At 33.5% G+C, this 26,630-nt stretch overlaps 2 protein-coding genes across 6 annotated transcripts in view; one reads left to right on the plus strand and one right to left on the minus strand.

Moving 5' to 3' along the window:
* The window catches only part of LOC149801392 (WD repeat-containing protein 41-like), a 67,289-nt gene extending 62,779 nt beyond the window's left edge, over positions 1-4,510 (plus strand). For 4 of the 5 annotated variants that reach the window (XR_016420643.1, XM_089955468.1, XM_089955466.1 and 1 more), the window contains one exon: positions 2,718-4,510. Coding sequence is in view for 4 of the 5 variants with exons in the window: in XM_089955468.1 (XP_089811594.1) it covers positions 2,718-2,837 (120 nt within the window). In the remaining variant the exon portion in view is untranslated. The other variant, XM_089955467.1, reaches the window with a different exon arrangement.
* An 8,227-nt stretch (positions 4,511-12,737) lies between these two features.
* LOC149801393 (peptidyl-glycine alpha-amidating monooxygenase B-like) overlaps positions 12,738-26,630 on the minus strand; it is a 106,530-nt gene continuing 92,637 nt past the window's right edge. The window contains exon 24 of the mRNA XM_089956798.1: positions 12,738-23,590. Coding sequence (XP_089812924.1) covers positions 23,418-23,590 — 173 coding nt within the window. The 3' untranslated portion in view covers positions 12,738-23,417. The remainder of the gene's footprint in view (positions 23,591-26,630) is intronic.

Raw genomic sequence — 26,630 nt, forward strand, 5'->3', positions numbered from 1 at the left:
GTAATGGCCGTATAGGAAGTGGCTAGTTGCAGGAATACCTTTAGAAATCCCACATCCAGAAATAATACATGTCATGTAAGATGTTTAGAGACCAGTATGTCAGGTTGGGGAACACAGTTGCTACCAGACTTGTGAAAATGAAGGCCATTCTCAACAGATCACAGTTAGGTGGAATTCATCTAAAGTAAGATGGTCTTGATAGTGTCAGGCAATTAAGTCATAGTACCTCTTCAAAACAAAAGGTAAAAAATCACCAGACCTTTGCCTCATGGTATGGGAATATTATCGTTGGTGTTCCCAATATCAGATAAATATTCAGTATTCAAGTCTGATGCATCATGGACAGACTCAATGTTCTGACCTGTTTCAGTATCAAGGAGAGGCCAACTGCTTCATCCAGTCTGCCGTATGGAGCTAACCAGTGCTAGACTTAATGTGACAAAAATGGAACAACAAGCTACCCACCTTTGTATTGCCATTTTCTTATCCATAAGCAATGGCTGTTGACACACTTATAGTAGTCTGGGAGAAAATCTTGGCATATGCCTTTCCTCCATCAATTCTGATTCCAAGGATAATTAAGAAAATTTGTGTGGGATGGTTTGCATACTGCAAAACAGTTATGATTGCCCCGCAACAATGGGAAGAATCGTGTATCAAGGATCTGTTCAATTTTGAGACAGACATACCCAGAAAATCTTGGTGACTCTCATGCTGCTGAAAATAGCCAAGGTTGCAACTCCTTCATGCCTGCCTCTTCTTAGGGATGCCCTATGAGAAAAGGAGTTTCGTGGCTCAGTCATGCAGAGGATTGCAACAGCTAGAAGGCCCTCCACTTTGAAGGCATATGATGGGAAATGGCAAGTTTTTAATGACTGGTGTCCATTAGTGATATCACACTACTCATATCCTCCATTTCCCAGCTGGCTAATTTCTTTCTGTTTCTCTTTAGGGACAATAAGTTAATCCCCATTACAATCAGAGGATACCATTCCTTGAAATTTGGCATGTTCAGACATGGAAGAGATGATGTTGGCAACAACAAGGACTTCTCCGAGTTGCTAATTTCAACATATTCCAACTACACCTGCTCATATTGTTCCCATAATGGAACTTCTCCTGGATCTTGGTGTTCCTCATCATGTCTAAGTTCAGGCCCCTGTCTTCCATATCATTGAAGCAGATATCATACAAGGCTTTACTTCCTGATAGAATCAGGTATAACTATTGAAGATATTAGTTCAAAAAATATAATTGATTTCCACAAATCTGGCCTTCAGATGCAATCTTCAGTTCAAGACATAGTGTAGTCATTTGTCTGGCACACCAGTCTACTTTATCCAGCTTCTATTTGTGTGACATGACCTCGCAAAAGTAAGAGCTGAATTATGACCGGCCACTGGTAGCTGCCCAGATGATTGCCACTTCCCATTCATGAAAACACAACCTCAGACATGGATATGACCTTGGAACTTTTGCTCGATTGATCTGGAAACTTTTCATTGTAAGATAATAATCGCAAGTAGCAACCCACAGGGATCTACCTTGCACATGTATAAACACATTTTCTTCATTTGTGCTAAACTGACATAAGAATTTATTCACTTCAGTAGAACAATCGTGCTCATACAGGGTGACACAAATGTGATATCTCATAGGGATCTTCCTGGCACTGTGTAAATACATTATCTTTATTTGTGCTAAACTAGCCTTTGGAGAAATTCATTGTTTCAGTAGGAGGACTCTACAGGATGACACAGGTAGAGGTGAATGCTCCTCTTACCTCTTATCCAGATGTTCATGTTATCAGGTTATATATGTGATGCAGAAAGCAAATTTTATAGTAAACTGTGTTTCTCGAACCATACTTGCCTGATCACGTTACTAAAATTCCCGACCACCCTTTCCCACAATGCTAACACCCTGTTAAAGGTTTTGCTTAAGATTAAACCTGATTACATCTGGATACATGTGACCACTTGCAGGACTAGAAGGTAGTTAGCATTTAAGATTCATTTCCCATTATCTGCTTGTTAGGTAGATGGAAAGACATTTTTTGATCTTTCAGGGAGGGCAGGATTTGGAGATAGCAGAACATAATCCTAACATTAATGTGATTGAGGAAATTTTATCAGAGAAACATATTTTGCTTAAAAAAAATTGTTTTTCCTTAAAGGAGTCTTGCTTAGCCTCTGTTAAAGACAATTTGTAGGATATTCTAAAGTTTAAGGAATTTCTGCATTAATTCTTACAGAATAAAAAGGTTTCCAGATGTTAATTTTAAAACCTACAAGTGATTTTGATTTTTTTTCTTTCTACCAGCTCTGCATCAGACAAAATATTGATATGGTCTGAAATATCGTAAGCATTATACCGGTAATGTAGAATCTCAAGTTGAGGATATTTTTTATAGAATTTTAGTGAAACTTGGTCTTGGTCTTTCTCTATTGCGTTTTTATTATTAAATTAGAGTAATCCTTTTGTGAATATTGAATTCAAATTGGGAGCTCTTATTAAAGTATGACATTTTGAAATGATTTAAATATGGTGACATAATGCAGTATTATAATGATGAACATATGTGAACAAAATTAATAGCAAAGTAAATTAACACCAGTAAGCATTTATAATTAATTTTTCAATGATCTGTTTTTTAATTCTACACATTGATATATTATAATAGTAATTAATTGATTCATATATTCATCTTTTCTCAGAGCTCACAGTTGCAGATGGTAAAAAGAAATCGACTCATACAGGGTAAACAACAACAGTTAGAGGAGGATATACTTGGAATGCATTCTGATTCTATCAAAAGATACAATTGTCCAGTGTAAATTTCATTATCACAAGACTTTGTGAAATGTACTATATTTGAAATGCTCAAAAAGTAGCAATAGAAAACAGAAAATTTTTAAGATGTATGAAGTTCTACATGTATTTTAAGCTTGGGTATGTGCAATAGTATTGTAATGTAAATTACGTATTGTTTTGGTCGAATCTGCCAGCTTTAATTTTGTTATTGTTTACATGTTTTACAATATATTGAGGACTATACCACAGAACTAATAGTCAAAATGTTGAATTTCAGTACACACACATATCCTAACGTACAATGTCATGAGCATTTTTTAATATTCATAATAGTTGGTTCCATAACCACGTTTTGGGGTGTAGGGTTTAGGAAGAAACTTCAATTTACATTGTAAAGACAGAAGCTACATTAACACTCTCACTTGGATGGGTCATGCTCCATGCATTTTTTGTGTGGCCTATTTAATATGCATTTACTCAACAACTTTGAATGAAGAGAATGATTTCTTTAAATGAGAGAGAAAGACACAGCTCTTCATTGTTATAAGGCCTATCATTATAAAATGATTTCAGATATAACACGATCATACCATTGACCCCATTTAAAACACGATCATACTATTGACCCCATTTAAAATGTTCAGATAAGCAATTAGATTCCTGCTTTCCAGTATTCTTTTGCTTCAAGATTGATTAAACTATTTTTGTGAAAATTGCTGCTATAATCTGCCTTTTTCTCCAACTAACCACTTATATATATTAGCAGTGTAAGTTATTGTGTTCTTTATAAGCTTACAGATACTCTAAATTGCTGTCACCACAAATCAGAGATGCCAAATCAGCAGGTCCACTAATAACATCTAAATCAAACCAGTATTTCTCAACATGTATTACTTTTTTGTGCATATAATCTGAGTTGCCCACATGCAAACAATTGCATGTTAGATATACATATCTTGCATGAAACTAATTTTTTTTAAACTTTCCACCACCAGACAGAAAGTGAGCTTTTTATATGAATAACGTATCCATGACAATAACATTCATTAGCCATTTGTGGTCTGACTCCATTATTCATGATCTGTATGTAAATTGCAAGTGCATGTCCACATGCATGTAGACTGCCATCAGTACATGTGGTTGATACACTGGAGTGTTTATCAGTAATGTGAGCCTGCCAGTGTGTAATTTTTGATACACTGCAGTGTCTGTCCGAAATGTGAGACTGCCAGTGTCATTGTTTTCTATCAGTAATATGAGTCTGCCAATGTGTCATTGTGTCTATCAGTAATGTGAGCCTGTCATTATGTAATTTGATACACTGCAGTGTCTATCAGTACTGTGAGCCTGCCAGTGTGTCATAGTGTCTATCAGTAATGTGAGCCTGCCAGTGTCATTTGATACACTGCAGTGGCTATCAGTAATGTGAGCCTGCCAGTGTGTCATTTTGTCTATCAGTAATGTGAGCCTGCCAGTGTGTCATTGTGTCTGTCAGCAATATCAGCCTGTCACTGTATCATTTTTGATACATTACAGTGACTATCAGTAATGTGAGCCTGCCAGTGTGTCATTATGTCTATCAGTGGCACAATATTACTTTTGCATAAAGCAGGAATCAGTAGCAATGACTTGTGCAGTTTATTGTACTAAAAACATAATTTCAGTTTCATTATTGATAATAAAGAAATTATTCAAATGCATTGACTTGTCTTATATTTTTTAGCTATATCTTGTGTTATTAATGTGATTTAGTAACTTTGTCATTTAACTACCTCAAGGCAGAATAATATTTTGGTGGTGATCTTTTTAACTATGGAGTCCATTACTGTTGACAGTTATCTGCTGACTTCCAAATTTTTGGTCCTTTTTATGAACTTTGGAAAATAGTAGTATGATGTAATTCATACCAGTCATTGTTTTCTGTTATGTTGAACAGGTCAGGTTGTGCCAAACACACTCTACAACCAGTGTCACAAACTAGGGTTATTGTGCAATTTAATTAGTTTGTCTGTTCAGACTCGATCAGTAGCAGATAAACATTTTGTATTACTTCTTGTGTGTCAAACATCAAAGCCTTTTAAGTAATAACTATGATTGCAAGGCATGGGTTGAAGAGTACACAAGTATAAGTGAACACTTACAACATGGGCAATACACTGAGTTGTATCAAATGAAAAATATAATTTCAAATAGTTCTCACACTGATGGAAAATCGGAAGAATATGGGGGAAAGAATGAGTTTGTTCCTGACTGGAAAAAGCCTTATATTTTTGTAAATATTGATGAAAGTTGGAAATACACATGAAATGGCCAACACTTGATGACAGCAAAAATACGTCATTGAGTTGTAATTAAACTAAGTTAAATTTATTAAGTTCTTACCAGTATTTTCAGAGTTTGCAGAACTCTCCAGTCAATTGAGATACAGTAGCTGTATGATGATATGGGCACCATATTTGTATTAGCCAGTCCAAATGCTCAGTTGATTGGCTTTGTCAAACAGCCATTTATCCCATAGTCCACACCATATCAGTTTAATTTTTTGTGGGGAAGCTAAGAAGACGAGTCTAGCATCAAACTACCAAAATGTCTTTTATGTGTGATCTTGGTAAAACATTACAGCAAAATGATAAAACTTTTCTTCCCCAATTTCTCTTTTGATATGTAAAGTTAACAAAAATATATTGTGAAAAATCTTTGCTCATTATTTGGTAGTTTGTTCTGGGAACATGGTGTTAAGCATTATCATAAATAGTAACCTTCAGTATCCCCAGTTCACCTTTGAAGTGAATTTTACTATCAGACCTTGATAAATACGCCAATGGTTGGGGTAATTTTCAGTACACAATGTCATGTTATGGGTGACCTTGACAATGCATTAAATATTCAATCTATAGTTAGATTAAATTGAAAACAGATGTTAGAGCAACAAGCACAAGGGTTCCAGGTGGCCAAGTGTGCTAAGGCATTCACCTTCATAGATCACATACATATCTCACAGCCTGACCAATACGATCTTGAGAAATCTTGCCAGTAGCTTCCCATGGGTCTTTGGTTCTTCCTGGGGTCTTCCGGGATTCTTCCTTCACCAGATGTATTGGCTGCCATGTATAGCCTATCAGTGTGCTGAAAAATGGCGTTAAACCCCATGAAACCCCAAAACCTTGTAAGCAGGGCTCAGGGAAAACCACTCATTATCCTGACCATATAAAAATTGGTTGTGTAGACAAAATGTTACTGCTTACCTGTCCCTGGAATGATTAGATGAAGATTTGCACCTTGAGAATATCTCTGTGCATTTTCTTCCATTAACAAGCTCTGAAGCTCAGCATTGCTTAAGATCTATCATACATCAACTATCAGTTACTATTGTATAAAATCACAAATCAGAATGTTGACATGTCAGGAAGGCTGTGGTTTCCTGAAAATATCATGTTGCATTGAGCAGAGGGAAAAGTTTGGTCTTCACATGTTAACCTTGAAAAAATACAAAATTACTGTTGCTAAAGCTGTGAAAGATGAAATGGCATTTTGACAAGATGCAACATCTGCTATATGTTGTCTTCCACTGTACCAAGTCAGTCCCAAAAAATTTAAATTTGCCTTTAAAAACACAAGAAAGCATATATTGACAGTGTGAGAGCTGATCACAATATGATGACTGCAGACATAAAAGGATTATCCAAAGAATTACTAATTGCATTACTAATTATTTTACAAATTCTAGGACGTCATTGCAGGTTGTGGGAAATAACTCCACAGGCTGCATGTGGCACATGGGCTGGATGTTTGAGACCTCAGTTCTAAATGACTGTCAGAAAGAAGGTCTATCTGTATGCTGTAAAACTCCAAAATCTTGATCATTCATGTATCAAAATAAAGAAAATTGACAGTTCTTTAAACCTCCCATGGGACATGCATGTTCCTTTTGGGTTTTTTTCAAAACCCAAAAAAGAATTAGTTTAGAAAACCTGGGGGAACACCTATCTATAAATCTGGAAACCTGTGAAAGAATGCAGAACTCCAGGGCAAAACGAAAAGTAACCATAAATGATAATTATGGTACTGACAATACAATTGATGACTATTTCATGACAAAACAATTATTGTTTGTTTCTATAATAATAATATTAATAAGAATAAAAATATGACTATAATGATAACAACTATTATAATTTTATAAAACAGTATAAATATTTGGATGAATATCACACTGATCAATAACCAAGTAATAATAATAATAATAGCTGACACAACTATCATTATTATCAGTGATAAATCATCTTGAATTATATACACTGAGTTAATAATATAAAAATACAAAGAAACAAGGAAATACATGCACTGTGGCTTCTTCCAAAATTCTGAACAAAGCTACTTTAATTTTTCCAGGAAATGTGAAGGTTTGACACTTGCATATGTTCGTTATTTAATTTTTAAATGCCTCTGTGATGACGTTTCTGTATTTTTGTTTAACCTTGTATTTAAAAAAACAATTTTGAAAACATACCTGTACACTTGTCTACATTCCATTGTTTGGTTTGCGTCTTAAATGAAATATGGGAGCAGACATTTTCGTATGGAGAGTCAAAATAGGCTGCTTTAACAGCCAGTGAAGAAATGGTCAATATACTTTACTCTGTTCTCGGGAGTGGCAAAATATCCATAGTGATCCACCCTTTGCTTGTTGGTTTTGCTTGGAATCAATCAAACACAAGACTTAGAATGGGCAGATGAAGGAGGCAACCAAGAAACCAGACACATTTGAGTATCAAAACAGGAGAGTCTACCATCGCCATATGCAGAGAGAGGCAAAACAAAATGACTTTTAACCATGGACTGGAAATGTTTCTGGCACAAATAAATCAATGCCTGCAGGATTGGTGAGAGTACAAGCCCCATATCCCATTTTTCTGAATCACAGTCACTTCTGTCACAAGAGGAAGCAGGACTTGCATTTCGCTCCAGCTGATACTTTGTCTGCAAATATCAGATGATGCATGATGCCTGAATGTTCGATTCAACTGCCTCAAACTTATAAATAAAAGGGGCATAAGAACAGATCAGAAGGAAAATGAGGGATATTACATAATCAGTCTCACATTTAAAAGTAAAGCTTCTGACAAACTACAAGAAACTTGAGAATCAAGAGGCCCAATCCCACAGAAAATAATTAATCTTCCATGGTATGACAGACAAGTTAATCTTCCATGGTATGGCAGACAACTTAATCTTAATCTTCCTTGGGATGACAGACAACTTAATCTTCCATGGTATGACAGACAACTTAATCTTCCATTGTACGTCAGACAACCTAATCTTCCATGATATGACAGACATCCTAATCTTAATCTTCCATGGTATGACAGACATCCTAATCTTAATCTTCCATGGTATGACAGACATCCTAATCTTAATCTTCCATGGGATGACAGACATCCTAATCTTAATCCTTCCATGGTATGACAGACATCCTAATCTTAATCTTCATGGGATGACAGACATCCTAATCTTAATTTTCCATAGGATGACAGACATCCTAATCTTCCATGGGATGACAGACAACTTAATCTGATAAAAAAAAATTTAAAAAGCCCACCTTAGTGCAAAACATTTTTCTGGAGGTATTGCTGTAGATGTATAAAGACATGCTAATTCAAATATTTATCAACTTGAGAGTAAATCAAAAATATTGTTTTGCTGAAATTTTCCCACTATGTACAAACCAAGGCAAATTTTTTGGTGTAGTATATATGTCATGTGAACACTCATCAATACATCCTGAAGAAGATTTGTTTACCATGATCGAAAATGAATTTGCAGATTGAAGATTTACATATCCATACCAAAAATTTAATTTTAATGGAGATTTTAATGTTTTTAGCGCCAGAGAACCTGGCTTTATTATATAGGACTGTGGCCCGAAAAGATATTTTCCAGTCAGCTGGCTGTCCCTGTTTTTCAGTGCTGACCCTAGCACTTTTCCTCCCAGGGTAAAAATATTTTTTTTTAAAAATTACTGATTTGTGCACTGAATGAGCCAGTTTTGCCCTGTCCTTTAAATTCCTAGTACAGAATATATACTAATCATTATAATATATGTAACCTTTATCCCCCCCAAATACCTACCTACTCTAATTTTAAAACCAGTGGAACAGGAACCACACACATTTTGGGGGAAAATAGGAGGAAGGGATAATGGGGGCAGAAAATAGTTAAATCACTATGGTAGGAATTACATGAAATTTGTTTAGATTGATCATTATTTACATGTATACAAATGAACTCAGCTACTTACTACAGATCAATCATTATTTACATGTATAACCACACTCAAGGTCAGTAATGGGATTGAATACTATTTAATTTGGGTCAAGTTGATTCCATTTCCTTCACAGCAGAATATAATGGAAATAGTTCTCCAAGAGATGTATTTGGAATGAAACAGAAATGTATTGACCAGAATGTCAGTTCTACACAATAAGAAAACTCTTGTACTACACTATATATTGGAACATGATCAAATTGACAATGCATTATAGTCCTTTAGAGTGTTTGTGAATCCGCACAGATGATGAAATTAGATGAAAATAATAACAATAAAAGAAGTGATTGGGTTTCAGCCAACAAACAAAGCAATGAGCACTTCAAACTTGGGAAACAATAACACTTGAGATAACACTGGAAACAATAACATGTGAGATAACTTGGGAAACAATAACACATGTCATTGAGATAACTTGGCTTTTTACAAGCAGCTTAGAAACATGTACAAAAATGTAACCAGGAATGAGCATAGCCTATACAAAATGAAGGAAAAGTAAAATCTTGGGGTATAAAACTATTTGTAAAGAAAGATTAAAATAATTTCTGGAGACTTTTAAATTGTGCACCAACTACATTGAATGGAAAAATAACTCGCACCAGTTGGTGCCAGTACTTTTCAGAATTATTTAGTACATATCACGAGCTGGATCCAAATTTTGGGTTAAATGAAACAGTTGACATTTTCCATGGAAATTTGGACAGTAAAATGGCTGAAGATGTACATTACTTTAAAAATCTTGGAAGTTGGGATAAATCTTGTGGTATTGAGGTGATTAGACTTATAATTTAGGCAAAGAACATGCTGGTTTGTAGAAGTGGATAATCCACTTTGGTATGTTTATGTTAAATACCTTGAAATGTCAATAACTGTGGAAAACAGATGATGATTTTGTACTCTTTTGTTGATTATGAAAAAGTGTTTGACCATTACTATTATGAGCTTACTTTAAATTAGTCAATGAAATATAAAAGCATATTTGGGAATTCATAAAAGTTGATGTTTTGATGCTGTCCATAAAGAGGTCATATTATTACAAATATCTTGGTTGCCTATATTCTTCTAAAACTGCATGGTACACGCGTCAAAAAACTCGTGCAGCACAAGCATCGAAGGCACATTATATTCTGAAGACTAGATTAAATCATTTTTGTAAACGGTCAATAAAAACTATTCCAAACAGTCTATAGTAAAATAATACCAATTTTAAATTACTGATCCAAAAATCAGGAGTTTCAACAACTAAAATGGCATAGAACATATAAACCATATATACATCATTTGTAAAAATGTTAATAGTATTATGAACTACATTCAAAATGTTTTTATTTACGAGCTAGATACAATTTTTTTTTTTGAAATTCTTAAGAACTGTTTAAATGACTGAAGATGACTGGTAGAATGACTGAACATAGCTATAATCTACATTATTTGTAATAATATATGATGATTGATGGTCATAACAGTTATATTTAAATTGTCATCGCTATTCCCAGTGATGCTTATTTGTGTTAAATTTAAACTGAAACAATCAAATGAATTATTTTTTATAGTATCAAAATAAATAAATAATAATAATTACTTAAGAATATTCTTGGAATAAATGATTCAATGAAAACTTGTGAATTCTTCCAAACTTTTTCTGAGCTTACATATTTTTTTATACAGTGTTCATTTATTATTGTTGACTAGTTAACATATCTGTAAACTTATGAATTTGAAAATTTGCCAATTTAAAAAAAAAAATTAAATGAGAGAATCTGAAATTGTATTAGAGATGTAGTAGTACTAGTTTTAATGATATTATTTGTATCCTTATACTGATCTTAATTTGTTTATTAATTGAATGCATACATTAGAGGATTTTGATACTGGGCATGTTGTGCATTTTACAATCAAGGGAAATAAACATCTAAGGGAAGTAACAACACTTATTGAAATGGCCTGTTGTTATGCAAATGAGGTTCCCAGTGCAATGAAAGAAAAACATAATTTTGATAAAGAGGCCAGAGCAGCTCATTCATGGTACCTATTTTGTACACAACACTGCTCCCAAATTTCATCACCAACATATGAAACAGGTATTCTATAATTTACCTACATATTTAACCACATTTTTGGTAAAATGAGAGGTAAAACATGAATTTTGAATTTACATATAAAATGGGCATCACAACTTTTTGCAGACCAATAAAAAAATTGGTATTCAATATTGGTAAAATTTACCTTTATATATACATGTACTCCGAGTACCTTGGAAAATACACTGCTACTAATTTTAACCATTTATAATGTTTAATTGCAACATTTAGATACATTAATATACAAACTCAAGGTTCCTTGTTACTACCATAGAATTAAAAAAATATCTGAAGATTGAGGGGTATTTATGTTGATATTAGCCAGGGTTTGAAGTGAAATTCAGTTGTAAAAGTTTAAGGGTTTTTGTAAATTTTCTCCAATGTTTTAAATCTTCATTTTGTAATCCAAGACACAAACCAGTTACAAGATTGTCTCCATGGTGAGCATAACATTTATTAAAAATGTGTTAAAGTATGCATTGATTTTGCTTCTAAATAGATGTAAAATGAAAATAAAGTGAAAATTAATAAATAATTAAAAAACAAATACCAGCAAGTGGTAAGAAATTTGCATGTTTTTTCCCACTAGGAAAGCTTAACCAAAAAAAAGCATTTTTGTGGGGGTCAGGTGGAGCCATTCATTATTTTTACAAACCTTTTTCTTTTTAAATTTAGGCTTCTTTCAGTTTTGTAAGGCTTTTTTTTAGGTTCCTAAAGTCAAAATGAAATTCTAGGTTTTTTGGAATCCATGTCTAACCCAGAGTAGCAGATGTTAAAATTCAATTTAAAATATGAAAGTTGGAAAATGTTAAAAAAATATTACAGTTAGACATTATAAATTATTTTTGAATGCTGTTTCAGTTAACTTCAATCCGTGACCTAGGTTATTGTTTTAAGGTTTTCTGCTACTTTTCAGCACAAGATAGCCTATACATGGCAGCCAGTATAAATGTTGAGGAAGAACCCAGGAAAAACCTGGAAAGAACCACTGACCCATGAGAAGCTACTGGCAAGCTTTCTCACATACCGACATTGGCCGAACCGGATTCTCAAACCCATGCAGACAGAGGTGGGATGGCAATGATCCATACCAGTGAGCACTTTAGACCATTCTGCCACTCGGGGGAGGAGGGGGGCCATGATCTAGGTAAGCATATCCGAGTTTCTAGCTTCACTTCAAATGTGCCTTGATCTGCTGTTCAAATGATCACTGGGAACCACTTTTAGATACTGAAATGGAACACGTTATATGGCAGCTCCTAGCTAATTTACACAGATTAGCAGCCAGTCTGAATGTTATTTAGATGATACAGTTATAAAGAGGTTCAAGCTTTTGATATTAGTTATATTTATACAACTCACTGTAAGAAAATAACTGTTTTTGTTGTAGTAAAAGGGAAATAACTCATGCTAAAATGTTCAACAAAAGTTTGTTTATTACAGGCAGGTAATCTATTAACAAAGTAATCAAATGATATAAGGCATGCATGGTATTTTAAATACAAACAACACAAATCTTGTAGATTTTTTTAAATTCACTTTATTAGGCAAGATATTAAGTAAGTACAACTGGATGCAAAAAAATAGAAAATATTAAATGATTTTCATATCTGACATGCTGAAGAAAAGCATAAATTTAACCGGTATTTAAAACAAATAATTTCGGTTTGAAAAATCCTTAACAACATTGAAAATGAGATTAATGGCATTAAAATTACCAACAATTTACATCGGCTCCTTCAAAGAAAGAGCTTTACAATGACAAAGCATGCATTGCAAGTACTTTTCCTTTTAAAAATAACAGACTGATGTTTAAAGATAAAACTGTCCACAGATGAAAAAACTATCTCCCAATAAATAAGGAAAAAAAAAAAAAGGAATGTTGACATACTTTAGCCAATTTACAGACATTTTTTGTTTGGTAACAATACTTATTCACAAAGATTTAATCATATCCATAAGCTCATAATGATTTGCTGATATTGGCAAGACCTATAAAAATGTGGAGAATAATCCATTCTTCTTCTGTGAGACTAAAAGGTTGTCAGAATATACGAGCAGAAGTGACGATTTTTATGTAAGTTAAGGATACAATTACTGAGAGAAAACTCAATATATTTTTTTCCTATTAATTTATGATGTGCACCCAGCTGTGATCAGTATAGGACCAGATCTACCACTATATGGTACACTGGTACATCTCTGTCTATCCTGTTTACACAAACTTCTTGGAGGAACAAACAGCCAATGTGCATTAAAAAATGAGAGTGCAAATAACATAGTAAAATTATATTTCTCTAAACTTATTTTTCCTCATTACATTCCACAATGGACATGCATTTATATATAAGCCGAGTGCAAATATGGTAGTAGAACTAGACATCTCTGAACATAATTTCCTTCAATAAGTTAGCATTCTATATTAAGACCACCATGAACATCACATTATACACCTGCTGTATGTTTAACAGTCCTCTTTGTTGGCCAACATGAGGCCATAGCAGTGGGGGTATAGCCAGTGCAGCCATAGCCATGCCCAAAGTCTGTACCATAATGTATACATTAAGTACAAAATTTACCATCTTCAGAGGGCTTAAACTATGGCAAGACTGTTAGCCTAGTGCTTAGTAGTGCTATCTCTACTGAACACAGCCCTAAGTGACAATCTGAAGAAGAAAAAAGATCAATATTAAAGAGAAAAGATGACCTCTAAAGAGTTAACTATTTTATACTAATACATTCTTTCTAATCTTTAAAATCATATCAACATGGATAATGTGTCTGCTGAAGACAGATAATTGCTTTATAAGGGTGGAGTACTTTATATATGGTTCCCACGTGTTTCTAAAGATAGATTTCCAGGTCATTTCCAGGGGTTTTCCAGAATGAAATTAATTTTTTCAAGGTTCACATATGACTATTACTGAATGGAATTAAAGACTATTTTAGATTATAAAATACGCATTTTCTAAATCTAAAGATGTTTCTCTTTCAAGACTCTCCAAAACATCTAAGTCAGAAAAGGTTTTCATGTACAAAACCACAATATGTATTACACGAAACAAATCTGATTATATTCCTATCTATTGGCATGTAAATTCATTTCAATGTACAGAATAAAAAATTCTAACTTTATTGTGCTGACCTGCATTATGTTGCATAATATAATAATAATATAAGTGGGAACAACACAACGAACATAATTTAATTTTGTTTCTTTTCAAACCTTTAAATCTAAAGAATTATATAGCAATATATATGAATCTTATAGAAAGTAAACATTTCCTATTATAGTAATAAAAAAGCAATAAACGCAAATAATTAGAATCTTGACTTGTACTGAAACGAGTTAACCCTGAATTGATATGTGCCAATAAAATCCCAAACAAGATTTTACAAACAACCTAATCTCCTTAAAACGATATGGTTACAAATCCAGCTTTTAAAAAACATTTTCAAAGGGACTGATTTAAATTTTGACAAAAGACCTTCACAATTTCATACTGTTGTATAAACAAGGACTGAATTTTCTGTAAATCAAGTTGTCTTCTTCTTGTAATTTGTTAAACCAGTCCCCAAACCTGTATTGATACGGGGCTCATATAGTTTTTTAATATATAATAAAAGGGATGACAATTTCTCATTTCAGCTCTGAGATTCAACAATTTGGAATACAAATATGGCTTAAAACGAATAGCAGTCTGTTTTCTAATCCGGGTTTCTGCCGAATATTCCCATCGGGCCAAGAAAATTTAAACTTATGTTATATCAACTTATACCTGCATGAAAGCAATAGGAAAATTATTTATCTTCTCAGAAATGGCAAGTATTATAATTGTTACATCTTTAATCCACTGACAGACTAGATTAAACTACAGCATTTATCAAACCTGGACCGGTACTCGTCATTTGCATTACTAGTCACATAACTTCACAAATCTGAAACGACATCAGAAGTCCCAGTAGTCAAGTGATATCAACAACAAACTCCTTTTTAATGTTGTTGTATGGAAATTCAATTATATTAAATGAAAGTCAGATACCTTTGGTAAAAGCTAGCAATCTGGCCAGTCTGATTTATCAAGCAGACAGCACATGTCAACGTGGTAGTCACATGATACAACAAAACTCCAGAAGTTGTTCTTTTAATATAAATAGGGAACATTTTGCATTCTTTTGTTTTACAAACAGTATATGACTTTCATTTAATATTTATTTCCTCTACAACATTTGAAAATGTGGGTTAGATTTGTGTACTCAAGCGACTAGCCAATTCAAATTGCAAGTTCCAGGTCACATTTCATCAATGCCAAAGTTTTATCATATCTTTCAACAGAATTAAAAACATAACGATTTTAAAACTCACAATAATAATTTACATAGTGATTTGATGCATGTATCACTTGATTAACAACGTTTAAAGTTTGCTAGGCCATCCGGTAAGCAGTTACGCTTTGCCAAAACCATGTTGGCCTCTTGTGATGCTAGACTGGTTTTCATACCTTCCAGGTAAGGAAAGATAAGGATATCGAGCTGACTTTGAAGATAAAAGTCTATTAGACGAAACTCATCCACTGAGCGTTTGGATTGACTCAGCGTATATGTGTATTTCAAGCACCCAAGTGATCCATACTGCACCCTCTGAATATTTTGGTTAGAACTTGATAAATTTAACTTGCGATCAGTTTAGTTACAACTCAATTACGCGATTGTTTCGGGCGTCAAGTGGTGATGGACATTTCCTGGGGTTTTCCCAACTTTCATCAATATCTGTGGAATTCAAGGACTTTTCATGGTCGGGAATTTTTTTCTCCATTTCTCCTGACTTTTCCCAGTAGCGTGGGAACCCTGTTTATAAAATTTTGAACAAATGGCTTATATTCATGATGCAATATGTTTCCCCTATTGACAAGCTGACAGGTATTTAGGATGTGAGTTTCTTATTTTTTTAAACAGTACACAAGTAAATTATCAAAATAGCTACCACTTTCATAATTGAAATAAACCTAAACAATTTAAGGTTTAGAAATCACTGTAAAACTTGAATGCTCACTGCATACTTTTTAGGTATATCAGTAATGCAAGTAGTTTTCACACACAATAAAGTATGTTCTTGAAACACATCTTTCACCATGATATGAGGGTTATATACAATTACATTGAACAATTTGAAAATCAAATGTGCAAATTTTCAATTTAACTATAGGAAGGTGACATTTTCAGTTTTCATTTTAAACTTCTAACTGATAAATGGCCAATGATTTTTTCATTGTCATTCATCATCCTAATGGGAATGTTTGGAGAAATAATTTTTCCGAAGATATAAAAATTTATGATTAAATGGCAGAAAAAAGGACAACAAAGTTTTCTTTTCCTTATTATCTTATAAGTGAGATAATTTGGTATGATACAATGAAATTTAAAATAATTTAAAATAATTAATAAATCAACTGACCAGCAGGTATAAACCATGTAAAAATCTCCATGAAATATAAAAAGCAGCACAAATCAAGGAAAATAAATAATTTACATCATAACATCAATAAATGCTTCTAACTAGCAAAGGCAAAAAGGATTGCACACATCGATTACTTAGAACAAAGAAGAAAGAATCATGCCCTACTGTATTTGAATGTCCTCTCTAGGTCTCAAACAGAAACATGCAAACAGTCTACACAAACAATATCATTCTGACTGTCAATTACATTTAACGAAAAATCCCCATACCATTGTATATTTCAATCTGGAATTTTCATGTATAAATTTCATATATAATTAGGTAAAGTGGGGTACTGCCGCACTCTGTACTAAGATGCTGATACTGTCTTCCGTGCATCCCTACTGTTTAACATGTACTGATTTCAATAATATTGAGCATGGCGAGTGATGGACTGCACTTGGTGTTATGATGCATTCCCAACAAGTCTAACTGTACAGTTTTCACATTATACAGAATAAGTAAAACAGGACATGACCTGTATCTGAGCTATGATTTATCACACTGAGCCCACCTTTCCCTAGTTTTCAAACAGTACAGAATAAGGTCAAGAGGGTAGGCCTTTGCTTTGATGCATCCTCATCAAGGCTGACTTGCACCATTTTAAAGTAAAATAGTGTACAGCTGGGTATTGCCTGTACACTGTGCTACAATGCATCTTTCTTGACTTTGAAATGTACAATTTTCAATAATATTGAATAATATGACAGCAGGGTATTGCCTGCACTCTGTGCTATGAGTTTTCACCTTATACAGAACAAGTGGTAAGGCCTGCATTCTGTGCTATGATGCATCCCTAATGATCCCAGCTTAGAGTTTTCAAATAATTAAGAAAAAGGTATTGCAGAGTGTTGCCTGCACAATGTGCTATGCTGTATCCCTAAAGAATCCTAACATTTATAATAACAATGCTGATGCTGGAGAACTGATACTGTAAAATATGATAATCAGTGTACACTGGCTTTTTGGTATTTTTGTTGCAACCATGTGCATAAAGAAACGTACAATAAAAGGAAGGCCTTGTATGCAGAATTCATTCTTTTGATAATTACATTCTTCTAAAGAAAATGACTGGTGTCCCTATTTATCTATTTTTAAATTAGTGCCTTGTTCCATTTCTCCATCTAGTTTTCTTACCTTCCTCTGATCAAACATCTTTATTTAATATTCCATAATATCTGGTTGATGAGCACAAACATTAGAACTTTACAATTTGCTGTACTGTGATGCATTTCACCATTAATAAGCACATATGTCTATTGTTCAGATCTGACATTACTTATATCTCACCATACTTGTAGAGATTTTACATTACCTATATGCTAACATACTTGTACAGTTTTGACATTACCTTTATCTCACCTTAATTGTGCAGATTTGATGCTATATATGTATCATCATGCTTGTACAGATTTAACATTACCGATATCTCACCATGCTTGTACAAATATGACATTATATCTCACCATGCTCGTATAGATTTTACATTGCAAATATCACACCATGCTTACTGATTTAACATCACATATATTTCACCATGTTTATACAGATTTGACATTGCAAACATCTTATAATGCTTGTACAGATTTGACATTACATCATCTTGTCATGGTTGTACAGATCTGACATTACATAGATCTCACAATTTTCTTGTATAGATATTACATTATCTACATCTCACAATGCTTGTACATGCATTAGATTACATGTATCTCACAATGCTTGTATAGATTTTGTTAATAAATCTCACTATGCCTGTACATACATTACATGTATCTCACCATGCTTGTACAGATTTTATATTACATAAATCTCAATTTGTCTGTACAAGCAATACAAAAATCTTCACAATGGAAATGCTACCAAGTGAATCTAGCACAGATAATGGCATGCTCTTTAAGTTTGGTGTGTGCTACAGTGAATGGTATTAATATGTTGGGGTTTAAATATAAGAAATTATAATATTTTCTCTGGCTCCATGAACTAACTGTTCATGCTCAGATTGAAAAATTAAAAAGTCAAAATCAATTTTATATGTAAGAATAACATTCTTTAGGACACTATATTAAGGCAATTATTAAACAATTTAGACACTTACATATAAACACATACCATAGAGATATGTATACTGCATGAATGTGTAACATACAACAATAAGTGCCTATGCATGAGACAACAATTGGAAACGCAACATACACAACAAAAATATGAATTCATTAATAATTCTTGACAGTAAAAATAATGTTTGCTGACCAGAGGACTGACTGTGTTTGACCAACGTTCAGTCTACAACTCTTGACTTTATGATTGCATGGCAATTTTGAGAAAGCAGAATTATCAAAGTTCGTGACTGATTTTAACTCTTAACAGGTGCCCTTTTTAAAAATAAAAAAACAACCTCCCACAAGATTTGTGTTTGTAAAATGAGTGTGCCCCATCTGAAAACCAAAAGTCTAAAACCTTGAAGTCCAAAAAGTTTCAAAATTCATAAGCATTTGAATAATATTACTGATGGCAAGAAAATTGAATGCTAACTACAGTGGCAGACGGTTGTTCTATATTATAGTCCAAATCAACAGGAACTCAGAGTAAGTGGTTATGGCACATGATGAAGTCCAGTTTTAATCCACTTAGTGTTCATATGCTCATTATCATTCAAACTAAATTATTCATTTTGTGTAAATAATTCAAAATATTTACAATAATGCACAATTCACAAGGAAATTATATCATATTTTACAGACCTATTCAACCTATCAAACTCTATATAAAACAGCTTGCCAGCTGAAAATGACTACCTCTAAGCTAAATCTCTTTTCAATAACAATTATTACATTTGTGACAATGTGGACTATGTACATAACAATCATTAACTTTTACAAATTGTAAATACAACATTAATTATGAAAAGTATAACAGAATGCCCAACAGCAATACATTTTGCTATGCAAAAACACATTTTCTGATTAGAGCAAAACAATCTGTATAACTTTTCAAAATGCTCTGCAAATCAACCATTACATTAACCCAAAAAATCATAAACTGTTGAGACTGGGTCTTTATTGGAGATGTTCTGTTAACAAGTCATAAAACTGTTGAGACTTGAGTCTGTTATGTTAACTAGTCATAAAACTGTTGAGACTTGAGTCTGTTATGTTAACTAGTCATAAAACTGCTGAGACTTGAGTCTGTTATGTTAACTAGTCATAAAACTGTTGAGACTTAAGTCTGTTATGTTAACTAGTCATAAAACTGTTGAGACTTGAGTCTGTTATGTTAACTAGTCATAAAACTGTTGAGACTTGAGTCTGTTATGTTAACTAGTCATAAAACTGTTGAGACTGAGTCTGTAACATTAATAAATCAAAAACAACTTTTCTTTTGTAGAGTCACTTTTGATTTAAGTTTTTTTATATAAAAAGTATTATTTTTATGGGAGTAAATGGAATAACTTCTCCAAAAGAAAACAATAAAATGAGAAAAGAAATAAATCCTTTATCGATAACAACTTTAGTGAAACATGTCTGTACAGATATCTGCATATGATGGACATGGGCATCTTAAGTATGCTAATGATTGGTTTGGCTTGGTGCTTTATGGCACAGCAACACAAGTAGGTTATCTAGTGCTGATGCAATTGAAGTGCCTTGCCCAAGTACACATGATGGCAAGTGACCCAAGCTGGTCTGATGGTAGGATTCTAACCTGCACCCTTTGGACCACAAGTCCAGCATGCTAACTACTGAGCCACTGCTGTTCTCGTATGCTAATGAGGGACATGTGTTCATGAAGGACATTTGCTCATGCTCATGACAGACAACTCTTGTTGGTAAACTTTTTGTTTCATTGTTAATATCAACATAAAAAACACCTGTCCATCAAGTACCTATATTTGTAGTAGCTTTAATTGCCTTATTAACAGGCTGGACAAATATATGTAGCACTTCTAATGCCCTTATCAACAAGTTGGACCATTATATGTAGCTCCATGAATGCGCTTTATCAACAGGTTGGAGCAGTATTTGTAGCCCTTGAATGCCATTTATCAAGTTTTCACTATTTATCATTAAATTTTATCTGCAAAAAAAATCCTATATGTTTATTTATGGAGAGAATGTTTTTTTGCAATGTATATACACATCTTTGTTGTGTAGAGATAGAACACACCCACCCACCCCAAAGTTACAAAACTGTTTATGATGTGCACCCAGCTGTATTCAGTATAGGATCAGATCTACCACTATATGGTACACTGGTACATCTCTGTCTATCCAGTTTACAAACATCTTGGAGGAACAAACAGCCAATGTGCATAATTCATGAGAGTGCAAATAACAGTAAAGTTATATAAATCTAAACTTATTTTCCCTCAGTACATTAGCATTCCACAATGGACATGCATTGATATGTAAGCCGAGTGCAAATAAGGTAGCAGAACAATACTTCTCTGAACATGATTTCCTTCACTAAGTTAGCAATTCTATAATAAGACCACCATGTACATCACATTATACACCTGCTGTATGTTTAACAGTCCTCTTTGCAAGCACTGAGATCATTAACCGAGTCTCAAAGATCTTGACCTTTGGTCAAGATATGACATCTTGAACCAGACTTACTGTAAACTATTATATTCTTATCAGACTTGACATTGACCTCTGACCCCCAAATCAATAAGCCTCTTCTTTACCATACCTGCAAGCTCTAAACAAACTTTAGTCAATGTGCATGATCCAGTTCCAAGAATATTATGTAAATACCATTTTACTTCTTTCAGCTACAGTGAGCTTGACTTACAGATAGATAGACAGATACAAATAATACATGAAGATTATATATAACTGACCATTTTATACAAAGTATAAGCCATCCCAAAACTCTAATAAAGGTACTGGGTTGAGAACTGAACTTTTGTGTAGACACCATTTTTCAGCCACAATGACCTAGAACTTCAAACTTTTTATCCCAAAATCAATTGATTTCTTCCTTACAGCAAGTGCTAGCCATTCATAAAATTTAGTCCTGGTCCACGATGAAGACAAGAATTTACTGTGTGGATACCATTTTTCTTTTATCAGTTGGTGACCTTGACCTATTGACTGCAATACTGATAGGCTTCTCCTTTATTTTAAGTCTGAACCATTCATAAAGTTTGGTTCATGTCTGTCACATAGAAATATTGTTATTGTTTAGAAACTCTTTTTTTCTTTCAGCCACAGAAACCCTGGACCCAAAATCAATATATTGTAAAGCTTGTCAAGAACTGTAAATAATTAGTTAATAACCTGTAGCCGCCTGTAAGAACAGGAATTTTTTTCTCTCACTTAAATCTAACTCTAAGAATCATTAAATAAAACATGACTGCAAAAATTAGATCAATATATTGTTAATAAAATTTATTTCAAAAAATGTAACCACTAAGACATGAGAAGAGGTTCTGGAATGATTCACTGGATAAGCTGCCGTAGTGGCTCTGAAGCAAGAAAAGAACCAATAAATGCACCATATGGAAAGAGTTTTGTGCAAAACAGCTGGTTAATATAGAATCACAGTATACCTTTCCTTAACAATAATAAAAGACCATTTTCTTGTACCTTTTCTAATCTCTGGCATTATTACATCTGAAGAAGTTTCAACACAAAGCACAAAATTTTTAATGAGATGGCATCTTGATTCCAAGAGATATACATTTATGAATTAGTATAATGTTTAAGCCTACAGTGAAATTTTCATGAAAATCAATTAAGAATTTTGGAGTAAATGCAAATCCAATCACATTAACATCTGGATTGCTCTCTGCAACCTCTGAATCCAGTCAACCACTCTATATATATATATATATATATATATATATATATATATATATATATATATATATATATATATAGACAGAATGATCATCTTTGAATGAGGGCTAGTTTCAGAAATAGCAGAAAGTAATCCTAATGTTAATGTGATCAGGCAATGCATTTGACAATGCTTTACTCAGCATCTCCTTTCCTCATTACCCACTGCCAACTGGGGCCCGACAATCAACTGAGGCCAGGTCCCTCTGTTATAAAACTGAACTCTGCATTTCAAAAATGTTAATTCAGACGGAAATTTTAAAAATTCTGGTCCCAAAATATGCTGAAAAAAATATTCTTGCTCTTATTTGTAGAAAAAAGAACTTATATTCTTTATATTAGTTGAAAAAACATTTATCTAAAAATATCCTTGTTCAAATACAATCCCCGCCACCAAAAATCAAATGGTCAGTTCTTGCACCAGCTGTAGCTGAAGCAGTCACGGTACTAAAAGCAAGAATTAGTTATCAAAACAGATTTACGGAGAATCTGATTTACTCAAGTATTTATTCTCCAAATTCTTTGTTTTCATGTCCTACTTTCTGAGTTGTACATGCCATGCAATCTACTTCAGTCTATTAGTTCCTTGGAATTCAATGTTTCTGGGTAGCTCCAAGAAAATGTTTAAAAAATACATGCAAAACAATCACAGTGTATTCAGATAATTATATACAATTATTTTTACAAATGTCCTTTTTGAATTATTTGCTGCTTCCTTATTGGTAGAAGTTATTTTGAAGTATATCATAGGCTATCTGAAAATAATTACTAATTCTACAATAAAAATTTATGAGATAAATTGCTATATGAATGCACTTAATGAACTGATGACCATAACCCAATGACAGGTGATTTTATGCTTTTCTTGCAAGGCTGTATTCCTCCTTATCAGAATCATCCAGGGCATCATCAAGTTCATGGTCACTTTCTTCCGTGCTTAGCCGGTCAAATCCTTTATGGGAGTGAAGGAAATTGCCAATATTGAAGATGGGCTTTTTTCGTTGCTTCTTACACAATCCACAGTGCCCTGTAATAAAATGTCAATGTATTGAATATATTATGCAAATTTAGCATTTGTTGCAATCTGTGTCACCAAAAATCGTATGATGATCAGTTAATAACTAAAATGTTATGTCACTAACATTCTGCATTAACCAAAATTTATTTAATGAAATAATATGAATTAAAGAAATCAGACATGGATCCAATCACGTGATCCATAATCAAAATATTCAAAATACTGATGGATTGGAGGGTGTAAGTGATGGATTGGAGGGTGTAAGTGATGGCTTGGAGGGTAAAGTGATGGATTGGAGGGTGTAAGTGATATCTGCATAAGATCAAATGGAAGAACTCCAGAAATATTACAGATGATGGTCCATTTGACTATGGTAAACAAATAACAAACCATATTATTTCAAAATTTTCTTTTCTTTACATGCCATATTATCAATCCAAAGGAAATATACTGGTAGATCATTCTAAAGTCTTCAAGCAGATTCTCATTAAAAATACTTTAATTTTACTTTACCAAGCCACACTCATAATCTGCTGGAATCGTTGTTGAGAAATTTCTTTTCTTACATATATTTTTGGCCAGTTACAAGAAATAATCATTCACTGAACACTTAACATCAGGAGGAATCAGGATGGATGGATGGGCAGGGCCATATCAAGACTACCCCTCCCCCAATGCAAGCAGTTGGATTATTATAAACAGGCATTGAAATCCAAAATTGAAAGTATAATTTCAGGAGAACAAATCATGTTTTCTTATGTACATCTTCATGAATTAAAATTACAATTCATGAAATGTATATACAAGTGAGGTAATTCATTTAATATTAAATTCTCATTATTGTTTATATAACTTATTAATTTAAGGTGAATAAAAAACACATAAATTTAAAATATATTTCAAAAACCATTATATAATGTAAAGCTAAAGAAAAGAGGAGCAAGCAATAGGGTTCATAAGCTTCCACTCAAGTGAAATTTAAAGCTTTTCCATGGCCTTCATTGGCCTAAAAAATATATTTTGAGGACTTCACATACAGACAGTATGGAATGAGGAACAGTACAAACCAAAAAAGCTGAAACACCTGAGATTGGCAACACAAAAGAGCAAGATCTCTGATAAACCATTTGAGCTGATATTCTGGAAACCAGAGGAAAATAAATAATCCAAAATAATTTGCAAGATAAAAATGATTTTCAAGGAATTTAAAACCAAAATGTCAATTGCAAAGGATTTTAAGGCCTTGAGTTTAAAAAGCCAAAATCAAGTACTTTCAAGGAAGTTTATGAACCCTGAAGCATGCTCTGTTATAGCTTTATCTTATGGTGAGATCATTCCGGAAGTAATACATTTCTTTTCAATCTTTTAATAAAAGCACAAAATGAAACATTTTTTGTGCCTCATTTTACCCATCAACCTTTCCATTTTTGGTTTAATATCAAGATAAAAATAAAATCCTCCTCCAGAAGAATAATGCCCAATATTCCATGTAGGGGTAGAAAAATTAGGAAAATCCATTAATGCATCCTTTGACAACAAACTTTACAATTATTGCAGATGGACATACGAGTGTCATTTACACGTACGTAGTTAGTCCTAACTGCACCCAGTGCTTGTAACTCACCATCACCATAAGTACTGCTATATAGCTTATTTAATCTATCTGACATTAGCCAATACAATATAAATAAACCATTTTTTTAAAAATGGTATCTTCTGGTACATCAGCTTTTCTGGAGATGGTCATCTGTCAATAAACGTATCCATATTTTACACTTTTTGTTTTGAGTTTAGATGATTACTGTTCATGCCATAATGAATCCAATACTACTATTAATTCTGTGTTGAAACTGTAAAGGAACCATTACCCCACAAGCCAATATAGTATGCAGCAGGAACTGTGATTAGTTTGATTCTATAAACTTGCCATATTCCTTTAGCTAAAGTGAGCCAACACTAAAAACTGTCACATGCTCCACAGCAAATGCCCGAATCTTCAACTGACCAAAGAGAAAGCATAACACAATCATAGGCATTTTGTTTACTTATGGGTTCTAACTGAGTGTGTGTGTGAGTTGGATTTTTAACGTAGCTTTAAAAAATTTTCAGTCATATCGCTATGATGTCTGCAGTGTGACCATTTATAGTGATGTCTAGCACTGGGGCATCATGCTGCAGATATGTAGCATGATGTCCCACCCAGTCACATTATCCTGACACCAGGATGACCAGTCCTAACACTAAACTCTTAATGCTGAGCGCCAAGCGAGGGAGCTGTTAGTACCGTTTTTGTAAGTCCTTGATATGCCTCAGCCGGGGATCAAACCCACAACCTCCTGCATCCAAGGTGGACGCTCTAACCACTAGGCCACTGGAGCAGTCAGGTTCTGACTGAACAGGTGGTAGTATGGACTCTGATTGCTTAATCAACACTTGTGTCACCTCTTACAGATAGCATGCAAAACTCATCTAAGGAACTTTACGGAGATAATTTTAGTCACCCTGCTTTAGGTACAATGATGGACAATTTAATGATCAAATGTATATCACTGGAAAATATATAAAATTCCATTACAAATTTAAACATATTATCTTTTTAAATAATGTTTATCTGTTGTCCAAAATGACTTTCACACTGAGAAAAATGTTGCCTGGCATTAAATGTTAATTCCCCCAGGCAACTGGGAATGGATTTTTCTACCCCTGACATGGTACTCCCTGTAGCTTACCACTTGTGTCTGACTATTAGGGTCACTATCACTAGCTATAGTGCCTCTTTTCTTTCTACCTGGGTGACATTGAAAGGAATAACACACACATTAAGCAAGAAGAAAAAAACAAAACAAAACAAAAAATAAATAAACCAACCTTATACGTAGCTGACTAGAATGAAAAGACTGAGGAACCATAGGCAATCAAGGCCAGACAGAGCATTTAATGTGAATGTAACAAATATTTATCGTTTTACTGATCAGAGATATTTTTTAACAACACTGGCACATGGTATAACTTTATCTAATAGTAAATTCTTATTTTTGAGGCAGCCTAA

Source organism: Sinohyriopsis cumingii, chromosome 4, assembly GCF_028554795.1.
Source record: "Sinohyriopsis cumingii isolate HCF-2022 chromosome 4, ASM2855479v2, whole genome shotgun sequence".
Taxonomy (NCBI): Eukaryota; Metazoa; Mollusca; class Bivalvia; order Unionida; family Unionidae; genus Sinohyriopsis; species Sinohyriopsis cumingii.